The sequence below is a fragment of the Vigna angularis genome, chromosome 4, assembly GCF_016808095.1.
Source record: "Vigna angularis cultivar LongXiaoDou No.4 chromosome 4, ASM1680809v1, whole genome shotgun sequence".
NCBI classification, from domain to species: Eukaryota; Viridiplantae; Streptophyta; class Magnoliopsida; order Fabales; family Fabaceae; genus Vigna; species Vigna angularis.
Window position 1 is genome coordinate 27799346 of NC_068973.1, and position 25329 is coordinate 27824674.

Genomic DNA, 25329 nt, shown 5'->3' on the forward strand with positions numbered 1-25329 from the left:
GTAATGTCACATAAACTAGCAATCTTCAAAGAGGCACGCCCGGTGGCACAAAAGAAGAGAAGGATGGGAGAAGAAAAGCGTAAGGCGGTGGACGTGGAGGTTAAAAAGTTGTTGGAGGCTCGATTTATCAGGGAGGTTAAATACACCACTTGGTTAGCAAATGTTGTTATGGTAAAAAAGTCAAACTGACAATGAAGGATATGTACTGACTTCACAAACTTGAATAAAGTCTGTCCTAAGGACTCCTACTCGTTGCCTAGTATTGATGGTTTGGTAGATGGAGCCTCGGGATATGTCATACTCAGCTTCTTGGATGCCTATTCAGGATACAATCAGCTTCCAATGTATCACCCGGACTGTGAAAAGATTGCTTTTATCACGAAAAAGTCCAATTATTGCGATGATGTCATGCCATTCGGGCTCAAGAATGCAGGGGCAACGTATCAGAGGCTGATGGATAAGATTTTCCACCAGTAGATAGGGAGATGCATGGAAGTCTATGTAAATGATATGGTGGTGCGGAGTCGGTCAGTCGAGGAACACGTCAGGGACTTAGCCGAGGTATTCGAGCAAATCAGGAGATACGGCATGAGGCTAAATCCGGCAAAGTGCACCTTTGGTTTGCCTGCGGGAAACTTCCTAGGCTTCATGCTAACTACGCGTGGAATCGAGGCCAATTCTGATAAGTGTAAGGCAGTTCTAGAAATGCGAAGCCCCTAGAACTTGAAAGAGGTGCAGCGTTTGGTGGGGCATTTGACGGCCTTGTCACGCTGCATTCCAAGGTTGGCCGAGCGGGTAAAACCAATTATCACCATAATGAGGAAGAACTCGTCATCCAAATGGGATTCAAGCTGCGAAGAAGCCTTCATGGAGGTGAAGAAAATTTTGGCAAGCCCACCAATCATGGGAAAGCCAGATGACAAGAGTGACTTGCAACTCCACCTAGCGGTTACCGAAACTACAGTTAGTGCAACTCTAACGCAGGAAGCACCAGATTTCAAACTCATTTACTTTGTGAGCAGGGTGCTTAAGGAGACAGAGGTGCGGTATAAACAGATCGAGAAGGTTGCTCTGGCATTGGTGACTGTGTCACGCCGTCTAAGACCTTATTTCCAGAGCCACCAAGTCGTAGTGCGAACCGACCATCCCATTGCAAAAATACTAAGGAAGCCCGACTTAGCTGGTCAGATTGTCGGATGGTCGGTAGAGTTGTCAGAATTTGGGTTGCGTTTCGAATCGCGTGGGTCGGTACGGGGCCAACATTTGGCAGAATTCGCATCAGAGTTGTTGCCGAACGAAGAAAATTCCTTACAACCTTGGAAGCTCTTTGTTGATGGATCGTTCAGTGGGAAAGGAGGAGGCGCTGGGGCAGTCTTGGAGGGACCGAACGGGTTAGTGGTGGAGCAATCACTCATCTTTCAGTTCAAGATCAGCAATAACCAGGTTGAATATGAAGCCTTGATTGCCGGACTGGAATTGGCTAAAGACTTGGGAGCGGAGTATGTGAAGTGTCGAACGGATTCACAACTAGTGGTTGATCAGATGAAGGGAGATTTCCAAATCAAGGATGATCACCTGCTTCAATATTTCCACAGAGCCACGAACTTAACACAACAGTTTAAAACGATCAAAGTAACACACATCCCTCGGGAAGAGAACACGAGGGCACTCATTTTGTCAAAGCTATCCAAGGACAAAGACAGTGGCCAGTTGACTTCAATAGTACGGCAAATCATGACAAAACCCACTATAGACTGCATGTCGGTGTCGGTAGAACCCGACTGGGAGGACTGGAGGCATGAAATCATGATGCGAATGAAGGAGCAGGAGGAGGGACAAGGTGTTTCGGCCAAGGATGCCAAACGTATAACGCGCTATGTTTTGATCGGTGGAGAGCTATACAAAAGGGGATTTGTAATGCCTTTACTTAAGTGCATTTCCCAAAAAGAGGCGGAATATGTGTTGAGGGAGCTACACGAAGGTGTGTGTGGTATGCATACCCGTAAGAGGGCCTTGAGAGCTCGGGTGTTAAGAGCAGGGTATTTTTGGCCCACTTTGGAGAAAGACTGCAATGACTTCGTCTGTAAGTGTCTTAGTTGTCAAAAGCATGGCAACATGCAGAACTTACCGACCACCAAACTTCATATCCTTACATCCCCTTGGCCATTTTCCAAATGTGGAATGGATATCGTGAGACCTTTCCCGACCGGCATAGCACAAAAGAAGTTCCTCTTGGTAGCTGTTGATTATTTCACCAAGTGGGTCAAGGCTGAACCACTTGCTACCATCTCTGCAGCGCAGGTACAAAAATTCGTGTGGAAAATTGTGTACCGTTTTGGTTTGCCGAAGATCATCGTCACGGACAATGGAAGACAGTTTATAGACAGGAAATTAACAGAGTTCTATCGGAGCTTAGGCATAAAGCATGTAACAAGCTCTGTAGAACACCCTTAAACGAACGGTCAAGTGGAAGCAGTGAATAAAATGATCGTTAACGAGTTAAAGAAGCGTCCTTGCGGAAGCAAGGGTGCATGGGTGGATGACCTTTTGGAGGTGTTGTGGGGATACCGGTGCACACCGCACGAAACTACTGGGGAAACACCTTTCAACTTAACTTATGGCAAGGATGCAATGTTGCTGGTCGAAGTGAGCGAGCCAACCATAAGAAGAAAGATGGTTGACCTAGAATTCAATGAGGAACAATTAAGAATGAATTTGGAGACCCTTCAGGAAAGGCGAGACATGGTAGTTATTTACGCTGAGGCCCAGAAAAGGTTAGTAGCTCGATGGTACAACACGAAGGTCAAATTTCGCCAATTCAGGGAAGGGGACTTAGTCTAGCGAAAAACTAGACAGGCCAGGAAAAATCATTCTCACGGGAAACTGGTAGCAAATTGGGAAAGCCCCTTCAGAGTAAAGGAAAATCTCAACAATGGAGGATACCGACTGCAGTACCCAAACGACAAAGTTATTCCCAACACTTGGAATTTGTCGCACCTTAAATTTTATTTTAGTTAAGTGTCAATGTATCTCCATTCATTATCAATAATATCAAGTTTTGCTGCCCATAATTTTATGTTGGCCCATAATTTTATTTTGCAAGTCTTAGCTAGCAACTAGCACTCTCGGACGACCGGACAAAGATGTTCAACCATGGTCTTCTAGTGACCAGCTCACTAGAAATCCTGGGCGGCCAATTGATCAGCTCACTTGTTTCTTCTAGTGATCTACTCACTAGCAATCACGGGTGGCCATGCAAAGACGTTCAACTATGGTCTTCTAGTGACCAGCTCACTAGCAATTTTGGGCGGCTAAGTGATCAACTCACTTGTGTCTTCTATTGATCTACTCACTATCAATCCCGGACGGCCATGCGAAGACGATCAACTATGGTCTTCTAGTGACCAGCTCACTAGCAATCCTGGGCGGCCAAGTGATCCGCTTACTTATGTCTTCTACTGATCTACTCACTAGTAATCCCGAGCGGGCATGCGAAGACCTTCAACTAGGGTCTTCTAGTGACCAGCTCACTAGCAATCCTGGGCGGCCAAGTGATCAGCTCACTTGTGTCTTCTAGTGATCTACTCATTAGCAATCTCGAGCGGCCATGCGAGGACGTTCAACTAGGGTCTCCTAACAAGCTTACTAGTATTCCCGGGCAGATAAAAGGCAGCAAGGTGACTGTGATATCTAGCGAAGACTTCTTAGACATTCAGGAATAAAGACAAAATGAGTAAAACAGAAGCGAAATAAAGTTACTTCATTCATAGCGAACATTCTTACACAGAAAGGAACAAGTCAAAAGAGAGCCAAACTAGGAAAATATAAAAGCTAAACACTAGCATGGGCAGATTCCCCAACTTCTGCGGGAGCATTAGGGGGGATGATCTCGTTCGGAGGCATTCCCTCGGTTTCTGGGAGAGAAAGAGCAATTAATTCCCCATTTACCACATCTTTCATAATGTCGAAGTCAGGAAAATCAAGAGGAACTTTGAAGAAGTAATGGCACTGAGCTATACCTTGCTCGAACCCTCTAAACCGTTCATTGCAAACGTCATCACCCAAGGCTTTGTTTTCAACTGTCATCTTTGCTTGGGTAGCAGCAAGGGCATCTCTCTCCCTAGTAAGGTCAGTAATCTGGATAGCACTTTTTTGGAGATCCGACTTCAAATCATCGTTAACCTTCTGAAGCTGTCGGGCGGCATTCCGAGCTTTGGCCAAGATTACGGAAGCCTTTTGTCGCTCATCCTCGGCCATCTTTTGAAGCTCTTCAACGCGACGAGTTAAGTCTTCATTGGATTTTTTAGCCTTCTCTAAATCCAGTCGAGCAACTTCAAGCTCTTCAGCAATTATAGACTTAGCAGAGCCAGCCGCATAAGCTAAACACAGGTTCGATCGAACATTCAGCTCGTACGCCAGGTCCACCACTTCACCGGTTGTCATCCCGTGGAGAAGTTTGTTCTCCTCGGGATCAAGGCGATACTCTAAGCGGTCAGCTAAGTGCACAGTTGAATCAAATGGCCCAGCCATCAAAGGACCTTCAGGAACTTTCCTCTTTTTCTTCTTACTCGAACACACAGACTTATCCTTGACAACTTTTCTTTTTCCTCCTCTTTGAAGAGAAACTTCATCCTCAACTTGAACGGTTGATGGAGTGGTAGGCGGCGATGAGTATGGAGCTATTTTAAAAGCAGGATTTACACTACGAGGAGCTTTAGACGTGTCTGGCCGAGCGGGAATAGCGATTAATCGCGCGGGTGGTGGAAGAAGTTCCCGCTCCGGTTTTCTTCAATTCTGCTTCTTTTCGAGACATCATCAATAAGAAGGCTTTGTTTTTCTCCATCTTCTCGAAGATATCTGAAATGTCAAAAAAAAAACTCATAAGTTACAAATGACAGTTATAACAGAAAATTATGAAACCTTACCGAACACTCTAGAACACAAAGAGTTGGAACTCAAAAGCCCGATGGGAGCCCGCGACGAGGTCTTTCGGGGTAGCTGATCTAACAGGCTGACTATCTCTAACTCTTCAGGGGTCATGGAGGACTTCGCTCGGGAAACAACCTTTTTGGGATGCTCGGTCCAATAGAAGGGAAATTTTGGTTGCCCATCGTCTAGATAAAAGCTGGACCGACCTTCCTCTTTTATTGATACCTTGAAAATTATGGTCTTGAACTCCTTATAGGAAGAATTGTTTACCCTTCACAGGAGTCAAAGAAATCTAAGATTTATTCACCTGCGGGATAGCACCGAAGAAATACAGGAATGCTACTGACCTGGGTGTCAAAGCAAGTGTAGTACAAACCACGACAAATGCTTGCATGTACCCCCACCCATTCGGGTGTAGTTGGTCGGGGCTACATTCAAATCACATAACACACTCAATTGAAAGTCAGTGAATGGTAAGTGAACACCCAGGTCGTGAAACATTGTGCTATAAACATAAAAAAGTCAGTATTGTGCCCTTCCCGCCCATGGCAAGCGCGTTCATTCGATCGGCACACTGATAACAGGATACTGTCGGCATCTTTTGCAGTAGATGCTCTATTAGCAAAAATCCTCTAATGAAGTACTGGTAACGTAGTAGGGCGCATACAGGCCTACCTCATGGGAAGCCCAACCATATCCATTGACAGAGGGAGGAGGAGCAGAATCTGTCCATCCCCTAGCAGCCTCAATCTCGAGCACAATATCTGCCTCTTCAACTTCTCGGATGCTAGCCTCAGTAGAACCCAGGATGGAGGACCCTACGGAGGCAGTGGGCTCTTTTCCACCATCAGCGTACCCCTGACCTTCGCCGGCGACTTCATCAGACGTGAAGGATGAAGAAGACATGATTACCTGAGATGGGTTGTCTTGGAAGTTTAGCGGTGAGGAAAATGAGGAAGACGAAGTAATCATGGTGGTTCTGATCATCTTTTATACTTCCAAGAGTCCATCGTGGCCATCCGTCGTGGCGAGATCAAAGGGCCAGAGGTGCGAGGCTCTTCATATTTCAGGTGGCACGAATCCCACGACCACACGTGCCCCATGATCAACGGACACGATAACCACTACTGATCCCATTCGCGCTCTTTCTAAGTAGTCGTTCGGGCTTGGGGGGCTTGTGTACTATATGGTTTGGACGATCGACCGAAAACAGCCAGCACGTTCAATAGGAAGGAACCGATCAACAGACATTCAGTGGCATTGATGGGTAATAAAGGTGAATAATTATTACATCACGCGTATTGCATTTATGGCTAATCAATGAGTGATATCAGGCAGATTATGCTGGATATAAGGAAATTAGCAAATGATGAGGCACAAAATATATTGCATTAAATGACATTCAATGACATTCAATGGGCTGGACAATTACAAAGTCTCTAAATACAAAACTAATAACAAGGTAAAGTCTGATTTTTCTGAGATACATTAAGACCTTGGAGGACACGTCACTGGCTTGGGCGTCAGAGTGTTTTCTTGTAGGTCACCCCTTGCTGAGCCGATCGGAGAAGGAGAGAGTTCAGTCATTCGTTGCGCACTTTGATATAAAGGAAACGCGTGGAGCGGCGACCTCGGACCCATATTCAACGTAAACATTCAACGTAAACATTTCAACGTAAACAAATATTAATTTACTTTTGTTGAATTTATTTAAACTTTTTTATTTTTGTTGAATTTATTCTAAAATAATCTAAATAATTAAAGTACACCGAATCATGTCTGTTGCATCTCAATTGGTTATTTTAAAAAAAAATGTTAAATCATGTCACAATTTATACAATGTGTTATAGTTAATGTTTTATATTTGATTTGATTTTTATATTTATTATTCTTGTTCAATTTTATTTTAATAATTTTATAATAAAATAATTATTCAAATTAAGAATAAATTCAACTTTTATATAAATGTTAAATTAATATTTTTATTAAAGTTTATATTTTTAATACGTGATTTTTAAAATTTTAAGAGATTAAAAGAATAGAATTAACTGTGATACTTTATATGATTTTTAATCTTTTAAAATTTAAATCAATGATGTTACTTTCACTAATGAAGGGCTCCACCCCTTCACGACAGCTATAATGAGGGCACCAATGCCCAAAAATAAAGTGCTCCCCGATGGAAAAATATTGTTGATCGACTAATCCCGAAGAGCATCTTCGGTCCTTTGTAGATGCGATGAGGATCTATTCATCGGATGATCTAGTATGGTGCTGGGTTTTTTCTTTGTCCCTAAAAGGACAAGCATTGCTTGGTTCCATTCCTTAGAACCTGGGACAATCAACGGATTTGCGACGTTGAGGAACCTATTCGGTCAGCAGTATGTGTCTAGCAGATTAGAGGGTTTGACATACCTCGCGCTGGTCAAAATACAACAAGGAAGAAAGGAAACGCTAAAGGATTTCATTGATCGGTTTAATCAAACCGTTCGTCAGGTGAAGGATGTGGATAGGAAATTGATAATAAGCACCTTGACTACCGCTTTAAACCGGGACCCTTTGCTGATCTTCTCTATGCCGAGGAGCCGCAAACGCTGGGAAAGTTCCAAAATAAGGCAGCAAAGTTCATACGAATCGAAGAAATGTGCACCTTTCAGAAGGGGTAGAGGGAGGAAGCAGCGCAAGAGGCTAAGCCTAATCACGAGCGAAAGGAAGAAAAGAGGTCGTTCAGTCGGGCGGAAAAGAAAGATAGCTTTAAGAGGGACATGGTTAGGGGGCCTAGGTATGCAAACTACGCGACTTTGAATACTCCTAGAGCAAGATTATTGGAGGAGGCGTTGCGGGCAGATCTCATACTCGTTCAGCAAAGTCCTACACCCCCGAACGCAGATGGAGGGAAGTACTGCAGGTATCATCAGAACATGAGCCACACAACTGAGGATTGTTATGCCCTTAAAGACAAGATTGAGGAGTTAATAAGGGCAGGTCATCTTAAGAAGTATGTGCGGAAGGAGCAGCGAAGAAATACTCTGGCCAAAACCCATTGCCCCCCTCCGAAAAACGAGCGAAAAAATTGTGATCGACAAGACAGGAGTAGGAGTAGAGAGTGACCCTTGCGAGGAACAATCAATACTATCTCGGGAGGATTCGCAGGAGGCGGGTCGACCTCATCGGCCAGAAAGCGGCACTTGAGGGGATTGAAGAGTGTGAACATGATGGATGTGGCATAGCGATCGATGCCTGCGATTACATTTTCGGACGAGGATTTTCACACTCCTGATCTCGATCAAGATGACCCGATGGTGATAACCGGAATCATTGCTTGTTATAGTGTAGGAAAGGTTCTTGTTGACCAGGGAAGCTCGGTCAACATCCTCTATTGGAAGACATTCCAACAGATTGACCTATCGGAGGATTTGATAGTACCATATAATGAGCAGATCGTGGGATTTTCCGACAAGCGGGTTGATACACGAGGGTATATGGACTTGAGAACGAGTCTAGGAGTTGATCGGGGAGCGAAGGAGTTGAGGGTTAGATTCTTATTGGTGGAGGCCAACACTCCGTACAACGTGTTGCTTGGTGGACCATGTCTGAATGCCTTTGGGGCGATAGTTTCGACCCCTCACTTAACATTGAAGTACCCATCGGATAGGGGGACCATCTGCGCAGTCAGGACGAATCAAAGGATGGCCAGGGAATGCTATGTAGCAAGACTGAAGGTGGAACCTTTGACGCAAAGTCTGACGCTCGGAGGTGGCAATTGTGGACTTGGATCCAAGAGTTAACACAGACGATCGGATCGAGCCTCAAGGCGAAACTCGACCACTTGTGTTGGGGAGAACTGCAAAACAAGTTACTTTCATGGGGACAAATCTTACAAGGGAGCAGACCAAGGTCATCGATCAACAGCTGATATCGAACGTTGATCTTTTTGCGTGGGCTGCTTCTGACATGCCAGGAATACATCCTAGTGATTTCGCACAAGTTGGCCCTCATTAGGGACGCTCGGCCAATAGTGCAGAAAAAGAGAAGACTGGGAAGGAGAAGCGTCGAGTAGTGGATTCGGAAGTTTAAAAGCTTCTTGATGCCCAGTTCATTCGGGAGGTCAAATATACTACTTGGTTGGCCAATGTGGTGATGGTCAAGAAGTCCAATGATCAGTGGAGAATGTGTACCAACTTCACAGACCTAAACAAAGCGTGCCCTAAGGATTCTTACCCCCTCCCGAGCATCGACGGTCTGGTGGATGGAGCATCTGGGTATCAGGTTCTTAGTTTTTTGGATGCTGACTCTGGATACAATCAGATACCGATGTACCATCCTGATTGTAAAAAGGCAGCCTTTATCACGAAACGGTCGAACTATTGGTATGAAGTCATGACGTTCGGCTTGAATAACATGGGGGTCACTTACCAGCGTCTAATGGACAAGATGTTTCATCGGCAGATAGGGAAATGCATGAAGGTATATGTGGACGACATGGTGGTAAGAAGCCAGTCGGTAGAAGAGCACGCCAAGGACTTGAGGGAGGTATTCGGGCAGGTAAAAAGGTATGGCATGCGATTAAATCCAGCCAAGTGTACCTTTGGAGTATCGGTTGGTAAATTTTTGGGTTTCATGTTGACCGCTTGGGGAATTGAAGCAAACCCAGATAAATGTAGAGCGATCCTCGAAATGCGTAGTCCCCAAAATCTGAAGGAGGTACATTGTTTGGTTGGACAGTTAACAACTTTATCTCGATTCATTCCCCGATTAGTTGAGCAGGTCAAACCGATCATCAAGATCATGAAGAAGAGCTCCTCGTCGAAGTGGGACAAAGAATGCGAAAGAGCGTTTACTAAGGTCAAAGTCATACTATCCAGTCCATTAGTCATGGGCAGACCTGAGGCAGACCACGATTTGTAACTGTACTTGGTAGTCTCAGAGGCAACAATCGACCTTAATCCAAGAGGTCCTTGAATTGAAGTTGGTTTACTTTATATGTAATTTGTATTTTTACTGTACCATAACAATTTATCTATTATCTTAAATATAATTATTTTTCAAAAGTCTTACAAAACCTGTCACAACAGATTCAAAAATTGAAAATTCTAAGTCAATCCACCAAATTTTAGCTAATTGATCTTGTTTTATCATTCCTAGTTAGAATTTTATTATAACATTTATTATTGCGTTGATTAAGATTAAACTTAACTTAAATATTAGAATATCTTGTATAGTTTTCATCAAGAGGACAGGTATGATCAAATAATCTAGAAAAAAAAATCGAGAAAACAACACATATATAGGCCAAATGTGAGGTGGCCTAGGAGAAGCAAGGATTATCAAACAAATTTTGTCTTTGCAGGATTTGAGGTGTAGTATATGGATAAAAAAAATAGTTTATGCTAATTGTAACGACTTATTTGTCTTGCTTGTTCTGTAGAACTCTATGTTCTTATTAAATAAATCCTTATTTTTCTTTTGTCAGATATCATTCTTAACGACTCCTTTAGGATCGTGACATTGTTCTTTCCATTTTTTTCTGTCTCCAATAAGCTCTTGTTTTTTAGTTTTTCTTTAATTTTGAGACGTTGAATTTGTGATCTATTTCTTATCCCCAATCAGTCTTTGTGTTTGTTTCTAATTGTTATTTAGCGTCCATTTTAATAATGTATTTCAACATTATTTGTTGTTCTAGATTATTGGCTGTTTTTTAAACTAAAAATCTTAATCGATTCATAAAGTTTTATAGTGTTATTCACGTGCTTGATTCATAAAATCTTGATTCAAGTAAGTTTCAGTGTTTTTTCATAAATATTAAACTACAGGAACATATAGGGCTGGGCAAAATTTACTGATCTGTACTGTACTGTAGTTAATTATACTATATTATACTAAAAATAACTGATCCATTTTTACTAAAACTTAAATATACTATTTTATGGTTCAGTTTTTAAAAACTGAACTTATAAGATTTTCAGTTCAGTTAACTGCTAGAACTGTTATCCATCCCTCTTTCATTTTCAATTTTTCAATTATTCCCTCTTTCGTTTTCAATTTTTCAATTACTCCTAAAACGTGCCCTAAGCGTTGTCCACCGTGAGCGTGAGAGAGAGTTCCACTGCGACCTAGCTTGTGTTTCAACGTTGCCGTCGAAAGAGAACTCCAAAGATTATGCGCGGCCGCTGCCACCGTGACCCTGTCGACAAAGGAGAGTTCCACTGCGACCTCTACCTCTCTGTGTTGTGTCTCTGCCTGTGCTGCCTGTGCTGCTGTAATTCCCTTCCAAAGTCTCTACTTCCTCCCCTTCCCAATTCTCATATCCTCGTCCTTACTCATGTTCTGTAAAGTAATCCCCTTTCCTTTCTCTCTTTAATTTATACAATTTTTATCTCTTACTTGCAAAAGATTAGAGCTTGAGCATCGTGGGTTAATGGGGTGCCTCATTTGCTTCTTTCTTCAATGCTTCATGTAAATGTTGTTAGTGTTAGTGGTTAATGTTGTTCAAGAGAGTACTGAATTGGGTAACTATGTAATTGGTCAGCACCAAGTTAGTTTTATGTTGGCTACTGCCTCTAAAGAGTACAATTTTGTGGTTTCTAACAAATTTCTGCTAGCAGTGGAGACAATGTTGCTACCATTTATCTTTTTGTAATAGAATGATTTATGTTTAAGTGCTAGAGGTGATGAATTTCTAGATTTGTAGCGTGATACATATTCGTATTCAATACTTTCATTTTTGTTACCCTCTTAAAGGTTGTTGTTTTTTTAGTGGTTCACAGTGGTGTGATGCATGGATGAATATTAACTTAGAGCACTATTTAATAGAAAGGAAAATGCCTTCGGAATTCAGCAAAAAGCTTCCATATGCTTGCTATCCTTGCGAACATGGCTCGAGAGGTGTTAGCCATTCCTATCTCTACCGTAGCATCAGAGTGTGCATTCAGTACAAGAGGAAGAGTGGTTAGTCCTTATCGTAGTTGCCTAACGCCTAAAATAGTGGAAGTGCTTGTTTGTACACAAGATTGGTTAAAAGGAACACCTTTCTCTATACGTTTTGATGAGGATCCTAAAGAACTTGATAAATTTGAGCAAGGTGAGATTATATGACAAACTTATATACTTTTTAATTTATATTTTAAGTGTTCAAAAATTATGAAATATTTTATTTTATTTTTGTAGAGATAACCTCTCAAGATGAAGTGGGACCTTCAAGTGCTGCTATTAATTTGGATGATTGAAGCTTTGCCACAATTTGTTAGTTATCTAAAGTACATGTGGGTAAGACTATAACCTTAATGCTTTGTTTTTCATGTTGTTTTGTCTTGGAGATGGTACACAAATGCTCAATACTGGCTTTTCAAATTACTATTTTTATTTACAAATGCTGTTATTTAATTTACAAGTAAATATATTTGTATGTCCAGTAATAAGCTTTAATCATTTCCAGAATTCACTAGCAATACGCATGCGTCATATTTACTTGTATAACCCTCAACGTTTAGAACCTAGTTTTCTCATGTTCCAATCATTTTGAATATATCAGACTTACTTGAACTTGTTTAAAGGGAAATAAATGGGAGATATTAACATTTGGAGTGTCTTGTGTTCTTTTATTGAGGTTAATCAGGTTATATTAATATGTTACAGTCTGTTAATTCCATATTTTAGTGCCTTTTTTGAGTTCTGTTAATTCCAGGCTAAGTTAAGGTGTTATAATTCATCATAGATTATGACAAGGAAGTGGTTGAAGATGATGACAAGGAAGTGGTTGCTCAAGCATGCACTAGTCTGGCTGATATCATCATAGATTATGGTTTTGCAACTCTTGAGCCTTGTAAGCATATAATTATTTTACCAATTTGTAAGAGTCATTTTGCTGGTGAACTGATGCTAATGTTGAGATTTCTATACTTGCAGACTTGGCACAGCTTGTTGATGCAACTTCATTGTTGCCTCGGGAGCATTCTGCTTGGCAATAGAGTCAGACACTGAAATCTCGCAATGCTTTGTCTTTTGAGAAAGATGATCTGCGTCAGAAGAATGTCTCGTATGCCATCATCATCATACCATATCTTCTGAATACTAGTTTTGAAACTGATTGCCTATTACAGATATATCTTTCTTGTTTTGACACGTTATCTTTCCAAACATTTTTAACCTCTCTAGTTTTCTAAAGGCTAGGAATTGGCATAGCTTACTAGAATACTAGTTTAAAGTGAATGCATATATAGATTGATGTTAGTAATCACATATCAAACTTACTATTTATTTGTGCAGGGATTTAATGTTATGTGACTAGGATATCTGACGAAAAAATTACTTCATAGCGTTTGAGTTCTGAGAAAAGTTCGTAATTGAGTTTACGTCTATCAATTATGGAGTAGAATGAACAAGAACATACATTGATCTTAGTATTGATTGATACTGGTGTGTAGGTTTCTTGTTTTTGAAGCAGATTAGAAAATTAGCCAAGGCCCTACTTATTGCAGCAATAAATTTTGCTCTAACTTCCTGTTTATTGGACTTGAGCAATTGAATCTGTTGTCCACTTCCCAATTGAAAGGTCCATATATAGTTAGTAGTTCAGTTCAATTTAAAATTAGTATAGTTAGTAGTTCAGTTCAGTTTAAAATTAGTATAGTTAGTAGTTCAGTTCAGTTTATATTGTAGTTTAGTACAATTTAGTACAGTACAGTTCAGTACAGTTTGATAAAACAAAAAAGAGTTCAGTTCAGTTTGTTTGAACTATTTTACAGTTCAGTTCAGTTTAGACAAATTAGTTTTTAGTTCAGTACAGTTTTTAGTAGTGCAGTGCAGTTCAGTTTCATTTGCCCAGCCCTAGGAACATATAAGCGAAATAGGACTGAAATGAAAATAAAAGTAAAGTATTTAGGGATTTAAAAAAAAACAGATGTGAAAGTGCGAAGAAAATTGACAATATAAATTATTCAAAAGAAAGAAAATGTTTTAAGCATAATCTTTTTACAATATTATTTATCTTCCATGTTCATTTACTTTATTTTTTTTGTCTATCTTAAATATAGTAATTTTGAACATAGTTAATTTTTTTTTCTTAAAATGTTTGTTGTTCTTATTTCTCTCAGTTATTTCTTTTTGTTAGTATTTCTTTTTCAAGTTATCCATTTGATTTCTTTTTAGTTTTTAACTTTTCATTGCTTATAAGGATGATTAAAGAATTTGAACTAGTGAATATGGATATTTTAATTACAAATATTATGTTATATTATATGAATATTATGTTAGAAAAAGTTTTTTATATCAATTAAAAATGATTTTTTATCAGTTTTTTGAAAAAGTATAAAATAGAGAATATAAAAAGTGTTCAATCTTTTATATCTATTTTAGAATAGGTATAAAAGGTCACATATTTATATTGATTATTTTCAGAAAAAATTTAAAAAGTGTTATTTTTATATTTGTTATTAATAAAAACATGATAAAAAAGAAACTTTATATATATATATATATATATATATATATATATATATATTATAAAAGTAATAAGTATAAAAAGTGACATTTTTATATTTATTTTTAAATTTGTATTGTTTTTGTTCTCATTTCTTAAATTTTGAGCACAAAGTTTAACATAGTTAAATTATTTTTCTTAAATTTGTGTTATTTTTTATTTTTATTTCTCTCAATTCTTTCTTTTAATTAGTATTCCTTTTTCGAGTTATCCATTTTATTTCTTTTTAGCTTTTAGCTTTTGCTTGTAAGGATGGTTAAAGAATTTGAAACCACTGAATATAGATATTTTAAGTACGAGTATTATGTTATATTCTATAGAGTATGTTATTTTTAAATGTTTTTCTAAATAAATGAATTAAAATAAAATTATTGGTAAGAACAATATTAATAATTAAAAAATATTTTTAATTATTTGAAAAATTACTTTTATTTAAAATTATAAAAATAAAAGAGAATAACGTTATTTAAACTTATATTTCATCGTTTAAAAAAGTATTTTTTACGATTATTTTATCATACAATTTTATTTGGGGTGTATTTTACAATTAATTTTTAATTTATGTTATAATCTAGATAATATTATTTAAAATTAAAAGCATAAAACATAAAAAAAAATCTCAAAGTATTCATAGATATCTGGGTGTATTGTTGGAGTGAGTGCGCAATAAGTTATAAAATGATATTTTAAAGGAGGAAATAGTAGGTAACTACTAATAATGTATAGGACTAGATACTATAACGGGATAGGACTATGTAAACCCTTCTCTTTACTAACTCTGTAACCAAGAAAAAACATATAATAGACTATAATATTTGGAAGGGTTAAATATGTTTTTGGTCCCTTAACTTTCAGTAAAAACTGAAATTAGTCTTTTTTTCAAAATTTTGACCTAATTTAGTCCCCAAACTTTAGAACAGTATGAATTTAGTCCTTTTAACTAAATTTTGTTAGGTTTATTTGATGTTTCAAGCACGTTTCATGATAGCATTTGGGTTACTTACACTGTTTGACACATTTTTGCTTCAATGTTAACTGAGAAAGCGTTAGAAACATCAATTAAAGTTAACAAAATTTGGTTAAAAGCACTAAATTCATACATTTCTAAAGTTGGGGGACTAAATTAGGTCGAAGTTTTGAAGAGAGACTAATTCCAATTTTCACTGAAAGTTAAGGGATCAAAAACATATTTAACCCTATTTGGAATTATCAACTTATTTTTGTGAAGCCAAAAACAAAGAAAAAAAGGTTTGTAGGATCACATTAACCGAATCATGTGTTACCAGAATTTCCATGAAAGTTCGTTGTGATTTATTTTAATGATATTATGGATGACATCAAATTCTATGATGATTGTCTTATGCATTTGAGGTGTATTTAGAAACTATCAACTGTGAAAATTTGTATGCTAAAATATATGATAAAAAAATTACTATTATGTTTAAATCATGTAGTTTTTTGGAGTTTGTTGTTAGTTTATAAGGATTGCAGGTTTAATAACAGAAAGTAAAAGCCATTCAAAAGTGATAAATTCTTTACAACAAATCTGCATGACCTCACTCGTGTTTTTATAGGAGGGTTTGTGAAGAATTTTAACAGTTTAATTGTATTCTTAATGCAGTTGTTAAAAAAAATTATGGGTAGAAGATAAATAATGACACACATTAACCATACTTAAAGGGAAATTGACCTTTAAACCTATTGTTACCTTAATTTTTTCAAATTTGTTAAGATTGAATACAATCCATCCAATGTGAGATATGATAAATATCTCATTGCTTTAGTCAAAAACTAAAGGAAAGTGTTTTAACTTATTCAACATATGATAAAGAATAGTATGCATTAATTTCTATATTAAGAAACACGTAAAATAGGTTGAGTTTTTAGAGTAATTTCTATAGGTAAGGCCAATATGGTTATTAATATGCAGTTTCAAGATTATATCTTTTTTACTCTACGGTTGAAACTAAACTATTTGATCTTTGATCATATTAAGAAAGTAATGAACATAATCCAAATTTCTCTTCCAAATATTCTTCGGGCGTACATATGCTTAATATGAAAACTTATAATAAAAACCAATTAAAGAACAAGAACACTAAAGCATATTTGAAAAAACTCGAAAAACTGATAATAAAGACTCATGCTAAGAAAGACCAATAAACCTTAACCCAAATTTTAATGTAAATAAACCTTAAACAAAAGAAAGAGCAATAAACCTTCCATGTTAAATACAAGCTGTGAATATATATATATATATATATATATATATATATATATATATATATATATATATATATATATATATATATATATATATATATATATATATATATATATATATATATATATATATATAAAACTCAATTTACTAGAATCATCTTACTACTTTAAAAATTTACATAATTGATAAAAAAATAAAACATAAATGATAATTGGCATTATTACGTTTTTTATTTTTTTATTTTTATTTTTTATTAGTATTTTTTATTATTATCTTTTTAAATAATTAAAGGTTTATTAAATAATTTTAGAAAAAATAAGTATTTTATTTTTCATTAATTTGTTAATTACTATTTTTTAGATAATAAAGATTTTATAGATAAATTTTAGAAAAGATAAGTACTTTTATTGGTATTTTGATTATTATCTTTTTATATTATTAAGGTTTTATTTAATAATTTGAAGATAGATATTTAGTTTATAATTTTAAGTGAAAATCATTAAAAATTAAAAAATATATCAACAAAATTAGTTATCCACAAAGTTAGTTAATTCAAGTACAAATTTTAAGTCCACTATGTTTTGAAAAAGTTATAAATAAAAAGTTTTAGACAGTTAAAATTCAATTCTTTTGATGGAGACTCATTTTTAGTCTGTCATCATTATTCTATTTTAGTGTTCAAAATGTAAAGGAGTAATTACCTTAACATCACATACAAGCCTAAAATACCTCACATAACATATTTATTAAAAGATTAAAAAGAAAAACAAAAGATGAATGTATTTTGTTGAAGATTTCAATCAAATAAGATTGTATACATTTTTGTCCTTAGTCCTATTGTGATCTTTAATAGTAAAACAGGTGAAAAATAGACTCAAAAAAATTAGAGAAAAAACAAATGAAGTTCTAGAAATTTTTTTAAAGAAGATAATGACTTTTTATAAAATAAAACTGATAATATTAAATAATATTTATATTTGAGCTTTTTATAAATAAAATAATTAAATGTTATCATTAAAATCATTATTACTGTTTTCTAGATAAATCAAATCAAAACCATTATCACTCTTTTATAGGTAAATCAAGTGACTTGTATAAATTTAGCACTTATTTCTAAAATCCCTTTATTTATTTTACATATTGATAATTTACATTTTAAAAACATATAATGCAATTTCATTGTTTACAATATTGCTGTACAAATGTTCTCCGAAATTTTGACTTCTACAACAAAATTAAATAAAAATAAATTTACTGACTACAGTATATTAAATTAAAACATCGAACTAGATCGCGTTTATTAAAATTTAATATGTCAAAATCTCATAACATTTTATTTAAGGCATTATAAATAACCTCTGTGTTTTCTCACTCACTTTACATATCACAGATATTTTCAAATAATATTAAAAGATAATACGATTGAAAATATCTTTTTTAGGTTCATTAAGTCGAGATACTTAATCTTAAAGTTGTAAATTTTATAAGCTTTGAATTATGAGTCACTTTATGATAAAATATTTGATATGTATATATCAAGCTTGTGTATTTATTTTATACGTAATTAATTATTTCATTGATTTTTATTTAGTATAAAACTTTGAATTTCATGTTTAAATATTTCTCACCATATTTCCATAAAAATAGGATTATGAACTCCACATTAAAATTGGTGACTACAATACCTAAAGATTGACTATGTGAATATCTTTTGTAGGATGAATATCTTTAAGCCTTTTAATTTTTGTTTGTTGTCTTGTTTTGTTTTGATTGTATTTTTGTTTTTGGTCATGAGGTAAATGATTGCACCCAGCACTTATTGATTTATGTGAGAGGTGGGAGCCAATTCTTTATGCTCAATCACTTTCTTAGACATCACAAACTCATCTGGTAAGGTTTGTCATTTGTCTTCACCAACAATAATTTAAATTCCCTTTCAATTATTTTAAGATTATAAAAAATTAACAATTATATCTTTATTATTTTTAACCTTAACATCACCTTATAACTTCTTGTTCAATCTTACAATGAAATAAAATACTATTGTCACCTCGTGATCCACACTCATACGTAAACTTTATGTTTGAATTTTATCATTTAGTCGGAATTTTCGAGGTTATCACATAAGAATTTTTGTATGTTTCTCAATTCAATTGGTTTACTAGAATGTTAGTGATTGGATTGAGAAATCAAATTATTATAAATTAGTATGGTGATTCGGGTGATACCAGTTGTTGGAATCTCACTATGAAACTAAATAATCTTAATTATTGATAATTTGTGTTTGATGTATTAAATATATATATATATATATATATATATATATATATATATATATATATATATATATATATATATATATATATACACACGTGTAATGTTGATAATTAGTTTTCTATCTGAAATTGTTTATTTTATCTTTAAAAACTAAATGTTCACTCTAGAAAAATGATATCTATATGTTATATATAACGCAAAGTGGTTGAAATAGTCTTTATTTTACAAAGTATAAAAATCATTTTCATGAACTGATTTATAGTAAGCTATTTTATTTATAAGTAAATTTTTATATTTATCTGTTCGTGGTAAAAATAAAATTAAGAATAATTTAATATGACAGTAAACCTGTAACTTTAAATCTTTGACGTTATGAATTTATGCTCTTACAAGAAAAAAAGTCCCTTCATAATTATCAAAGTACATTAAATGAAAAGATTTAATAGATACAAAATATCATTGTGTTAAATCAATCATAATTACTAAATAACTAATTTTAAATCTCTAAAACATCAGTTATTTTGAGATGAAAAAAAGTTAAATACCAATCTTATGAGAAAGGGATAATGGTTATTTGTTTCCTAAAAAAACACATGCATTGAATAATTTTAATAGAAGCTACTACTGTTTTCTTTTCTTTTTTTCTTAAGATTTGGTTTTTTTTAGTATTATTTTTTATAGCTATCTATGCAATTATGAATGAAGCAGCAGAGCTAGATGGGGCATGGGAATCATCCTGTATCCTCTTAGAGTTGTTTGATAACATCGAAAACCATTTTTAAGGCAATAATATATATAAATATAAATAAATTAAATTCTGCAAATTTTATTCAACATTTGTTTCCCTACCTATCCATCTATCAGAGTCCAACGCCACCAACTGAACACAGAACAACATCAACAACAACCTCTACTTGGTGCTTCCTCTTCCTTTTCCACCAAACCTTAAACTTCCACATAACCCAATCAAGTTTTGCTTTAGATTCTCATTTCCCGTCAAACTATATCTTTCTCTCTCTCTCTCTCTCTCTCTCTCTCTCTCTCTCTCTCTCTCTGTGAATTCTCGGAACCCAAAATATTCCAACTAAATATTTCTTCTTTTTCATGGCAGATCCTACCCGTCTTTCATTCAGGTTAGATTTCAATCACCCTTATACTCAATTAAACCGGGTCAGTTTTGATTAAGGTTAGTCAATTAAAAAATTGTTTTTTTTTTTTGTTTTTGGGTTTTCTGGGTTCTAGTTTTACACGCAGTTTGCGATCGGATCCGGTTACAGTGGATAGACTCACTGGGTTTTAATGGTTCTTCCCTCCTTAGTAATTATAAGGGACTTGAAATGGGTTGTGGTATTTTAAAATCTATTATGTGATGAGGTGAAAACCAAATAAACGCAAAATTCGCATTCTTTCCTTTGGTTTGTTGCTCACTCCATCTTCTATCTTGCTTGGGGTCCAAGGTTTTTTTCGTGTTTTTTCAGTTATGCTGCATTAGTTTATATACAGGTAGAACCTTAGACTTAAAACAAGTTTCAAATTATTCGTGCCTGTCAGTATCAAGGGTAACTTTTACCTTCTTTTGTCCCTTTTATTAATTTTTGTTTTTAGTCCTCCTTTTGTTGTTCTCCACCTGGATAATATTCTCAAGTTTTTACGTTTCGTCTCTGCTCATATAATTTCTATTGATTTTATGTCCTTTATTACAAAATTAAAGTTATCCAATTTTGGTCTTTCGAGCACATTCTTCAGTCGGGATCAATGGTTGGGGAAGTATTCGTGATAAGGATTGAAGAATCCTTTAATTCCTTTCTATTAATTTTATTGTAATTTAATGTTGGTGCAAATGTTGTTAAACTATTTAGCTTGCTTATTGTTTCTTTGAAGTTAAACTGTTACTTTTATTTTTTGTTCCGGGAAAATGCTCTCATCCTAATAATCCATGCTCTGTTGCAGTTCAATCTCATACCCTTTGGTGTATCTCTGATGCAATCAGTTGATGAATGAGAAGAGAAATTCGAAGCGTCCAAAATCACTGCCTTACAACATGCCTGTGACAGACTCAAATGAACCGCAGAATTTTGATGATAACATTCTTTTCCCCGTTGAAGAGATTGTACAATACCCATTGCCCGGATACGTGTCACCAACTTCAATAAGTTTTAGTCCTGATGATAGTTTAATCTCTTACTTGTTTAGTCCTGATCACTCTTTAAACAGAAAAATTTATGCTTTTGATCTGAAGACCAATGCACAAGAATTGTTATTTAGTCCCCCAGATGGTGGATTAGATGAAAGTAATATTTCTCCAGAAGAAAAGTTGAGGAGGGAGAGGTTGAGGGAGCGTGGTTTAGGCGTGACACGATATGAATGGGTGAAGACAAGCTCGAAAAGGAAAGCAGTCGTTGTGCCGTTGCCTGCTGGGGTTTGTTCCTTTATCCTGACATGCAATTGGTTGAAATTTTGTCTTATGTTTTTAATCAGAAGAGAAAAAGTGGTAACACGTTTTAAACATACATGTTAAACTTCATGCCTAATGCTGGTAGGCACATCCCAGAAACACATGGACACACAGGCTTACATTACTCTAATAATTTCATTATGATGCCACCAGAATATTATTTCTGCCCTGAAGTGTAACACCTGCTTGGAACTAGCTGTCAGGATATAGATGTTCTATACGAATAAAATTGACTGAAGCTTCAAATGCTGATTTTTATACATTTATCTTTTTTATTTAGGGTGGCCTATCATTCTGCAACTGCTAACGTAGTTAAAAGGAAGTTGCTGGAATTATTACTAACCTCTGCAATTTCTTGTTGTACCTGAGTTTGAAAGTTGTTTTAACTGAAATGATTATTGTTCCGTCATTGTCATTGGTATTTAGTGGGCTTAGACAACGCCGACCTGATACTAGTATAGGAATCTTATTTACATAATAATGCTATATCAAGCTGTTTACACACTGTTGTGATTTGTATAGGTGTGTTTTAGAATGAATATTTTTCTCTCCTTTTGTATTCTATGTTGAATTTGATACTGATTATTAAATTCAAATAGTCAAGTGTCTAATGCTTATTTCTTTTTCTATATGAGCAGATTTATATTCAGGACCTTTCCCTTTCAAAACCAGAGCTCAAGCTTCCAAGTGTATCAGGTTCACCCATTATTGATCCACATCTCTCTCCAGATGGATCAATGCTTGCCTATGTAAGAGATTGTGAGTTGCATGTTCTGAATCTCTTGTCAAATGAATCAAAGCAGTTGACCCGTGGGGCAAAGGAACATGGTTTGGTAAGTTCAACACTTGGTTGTCCTTTACTGTATGTTACTAAATGCATTTGAGTTCAATGAAAAGCCGTTGATGATTCTTATATATTGTCACCTGGCTAATTAACCTAACCTTTTTAGATAAAATGTCTTTAAAGAAAAAAAAATTAGGATTAAAAGATTGTATGTATGGTAATGTTTCTTTTTAAAACATTCCAAGGTTTTCCTGCTTTAAATCAACTGCACATATTATATTTAGTGTTTTTAACTCTATCTTATGCTTTTGACTTGACATTAATTATGAGGCATTTTACTGCCGAATTTGGTTAAGCCTGGTCCTGTCTTTGCTGCCATTGATTGTCCTGGATGATGGTAGTTTAGTGTGCAGTGTTGATTCTGTTCTAGTTCAATCTAGTAGGACTTCAATATTTTTCTTTTCTTTTTTTCTTATGAAAATAAGCTATAGTGAATTTGAAAATTGGAACTTCATAACAGTCAATATTCTTGATGATCCAGTAGGATTTAGGTTTGGACTTGTACATTTGTCATTCATATGATTGCATAAAGTTTTTAGTTTGTTTTGTAGTAGAAGAAATGTTTTGTTTGACTTTTACATTATTTCAGTATGAGAAAATTTGACACTGGGTTTGGGTTTTGCAGATTCATGGGCTTGCAGAATATATAGCTCAGGTGAGATTTGCTTTACACTTATTTTTGTGTGTATACATCTTTAGACAAAATATAATGCTTTCAATTCCTTGTACAAATTAGTCCTTCATTCTAGTTGTGAATGAGCAAGTTGCATAATAAATAGGTTTTGAAATGATGGTATTGCTTTCTACATCATTGCTAGCTTGTTAAAATTTTCATTACCTTTGAAGTGCCAAAAATAAACTCTTTTTAAAGCTTAATATGTTATGTGTTGTGGGAATGATTTTTATATTTAACAATAACTTGTATATTTTGGATTTCAGGAGGAGATGGATAGAAAAACTGGATATTGGTGGTCACTGGACAGTAAATATATTGCTTTCACCGAAGTTGATTCTTCTGAAATACCACTTTTTAGAATTATGCACCAAGGGAAGAGCTCAGTTGGTTTAGAGGCACAGGAAGACCACCCTTATCCTTTTGCAGGAGCTTCAAATGTTAAAGTGCGCCTTGGGGTTGTTGCAATAGCTGGAGGCTCCATTACTTGGATGGATCTTCAATGTGGGGGCAGGGAACAGCAAAACAACGAGGAGGAATATTTGGCAAGAGTCAATTGGATGCATGGAAACATTCTCACCGCTCAGATCTTGAACAGACACCACACGAAAATAAAGATTGTTAAATTTGACATCAAAACAGGCAAAAAGAAAAATTTGTTAGTGGAAGAAAACGGCAATTGGATCAATATACACGACTGTTTCACACCTCTTGATAAAGGAGTTACCAAATTTTCAGGTGGATTTATCTGGGCTAGTGAAAAAACAGGATTTAGGCATCTTTATCTTCATGATGCAAACGGGGTTTGTTTAGGATCCATCACTGAAGGTGAATGGATGGTTGAGCAAATTGCTGGAGTGAATGAAGCGACAGGTCTAATATACTTTACTGGGACCTTAGATGGTCCCCTGGAGTCCAATTTGTATTGTACTAAACTTTTCATTGATGGAAGTCAACCACTTCAGGTCCCTGTCAGACTTACACACAGCAAGGGGAAGCATATTGTGGTCCTTGATCATCATATGCGAAATTTTGTTGATATTCATGATTCTCTTGGTTGTCCTCCTAGGGTGTTACTGTGCTCATTGGAAGATGGAAGTGTAATCAAGCCTTTATATGAGCAGTCATTTACAGTTCCAAGGTTCAAAAATCTTCAACTTGAGGCGCCAGAGATTATTGAAATACAGGCTAATGATGGCACAACATTGTATGGAGCTTTATATAAGCCTGATGCTTCAAGGTTTGGACCTCCACCTTACAAAACTATGATCAATGTTTATGGTGGTCCAAGTGTACAGCTTGTCAGTAACTCTTGGCTCAGTACAGTTGATCTGAGAGCACAATATTTGAGAAACCAAGGCATCTTAGTTTGGAAGGTCAGTTTTTCTGAATTTTACATGATTATGCTCCACTTCTTTTTTGTTTGTGCTTGCTTTTAAATCTTTATGTATCCACATTACAATGACAACTGCATGGTGAAACTCAAATGTGGACATAATTATGTAAATTATGACCCACACTTCCTATACACATCTTTAATTATGAAAATCTCAAAATGTTTTCACCCTTGCATTTCATATTTCCATTTGTGGCAGTGTTCTGATGTTCCAAATGCATAGGTTCTTGTCCCTGAAGTTTTTAAACTGGGAATGTTTTTTTCTTTTTTTGGTAACAAACATGGAAGTTTGCCAATTTTTTTAATGTACGATCAAAATATATAGAGCTTTGGCCTCTATCATGACCCTAAATGCGGTCAGCATATTCTCATGTTAAGCATTGCTCTCCTTGTTTACAGTTAGACAATAGAGGAACTGCAAGACGAGGGTTGAAATTCGAAAGCTATCTAAAACACAAACTTGGTCAAATTGATGCTGATGATCAGCTAACTGGAGCAGAGTGGCTTGTGAAACAAGGGCTTGCAAAAGCTGGTCACATAGGGTTGTATGGTTGGAGCTATGGTGGGTATCTCTCTGCAATGACACTGTCGAGATATCCAGATTTCTTCAAGTGTGCAATAGCTGGCGCCCCTGTTACATCATGGGATGGATATGACACGTTTTACACAGAGAAGTACATGGGGTTGCCATCTGAAAACAAGTCAGGCTATGAAAGTGGTTGTGTTATGAATCAAGTGCACCAGTTGAAAGGGCGGTTGTTGCTTGTGCATGGCATGATTGATGAGAATGTTCACTTCAGGCACACTGCAAGGCTTATCAATGCTCTTGTGGCAGCTGGAAAGCCATATGAGCTAATAGTTTTCCCAGATGAACGCCACATGCCGCGGCGTCATAGTGATCGAGTTTACATGGAAGGGAGGATGTGGGACTTCATTCAGAGGAATCTGTAACATAACTTTTTCTTTCACCTCTAGTTTTTGTGTCTAGTTGAATGGACATACTGGTTTTTGAAGTTTTTTACCCAATAATCGGTTCTATTTCTTCTTGCCTTA

The 25329-nt window shown here is 35.7% G+C and overlaps 2 protein-coding genes and 1 long non-coding RNA gene across 5 annotated transcripts; all 3 read left to right on the plus strand.

Moving 5' to 3' along the window:
* The first annotated feature begins 816 nt into the window (after positions 1–816).
* Positions 817–2454, plus strand: LOC108330410 (uncharacterized). Its single transcript, XM_017564897.1, has one exon. The coding sequence runs from the start codon at positions 817–819 to the stop codon at positions 2452–2454; it is 1638 nt and encodes a 545-aa protein (XP_017420386.1).
* Positions 2455–11011: 8557 nt separating this feature from the next.
* Positions 11012–12972, plus strand: LOC128196317 (uncharacterized). Its single transcript, XR_008248502.1, has 4 exons — positions 11012–12010; positions 12097–12195; positions 12659–12751; positions 12835–12972. It is a non-coding gene; the product is annotated as an uncharacterized LOC128196317 (long non-coding RNA).
* A 6718-nt stretch (positions 12973–19690) lies between these two features.
* LOC108331713 (uncharacterized) lies at positions 19691–25329 on the plus strand. Of its 3 annotated transcripts, none has more exons than XM_017566593.2 (7): positions 19691–19825; positions 20020–20041; positions 20859–21327; positions 22002–22196; positions 22833–22862; positions 23147–24256; positions 24676–25329. In XM_017566593.2, the coding sequence occupies exons 3-7, from the start codon at positions 20902–20904 to the stop codon at positions 25225–25227; spliced, it is 2313 nt and encodes a 770-aa protein (XP_017422082.1). In that variant the 5' UTR covers positions 19691–19825; positions 20020–20041; positions 20859–20901; the 3' UTR covers positions 25228–25329. The 3 variants fall into 3 exon arrangements, with proteins under 3 accessions (XP_017422082.1, XP_017422081.1, XP_052731889.1); XM_052875929.1 differs by having other exon boundaries at positions 19761–19825; positions 20020–20094; XM_017566592.2 differs by having other exon boundaries at positions 19728–20094.

Bases quoted from the DNA above. Each gene is read 5' to 3' on its own strand.
- LOC108330410 (XM_017564897.1), top strand. From the start codon at position 817: ATGAGGAAGAACTCGTCATCCAAATGGGATTCAAGCTGCGAAGAAGCC.
- LOC108331713 (XM_017566593.2), top strand. From the start codon at position 20,902: ATGAATGAGAAGAGAAATTCGAAGCGTCCAAAATCACTGCCTTACAAC. The intron at 21,328-22,001 runs GTTTGTTCCTTT...CTATATGAGCAG, and splicing joins TTGTGCCGTTGCCTGCTGGG to ATTTATATTCAGGACCTTTC. The intron at 24,257-24,675 runs GTCAGTTTTTCT...CCTTGTTTACAG, and splicing joins AAGGCATCTTAGTTTGGAAG to TTAGACAATAGAGGAACTGC.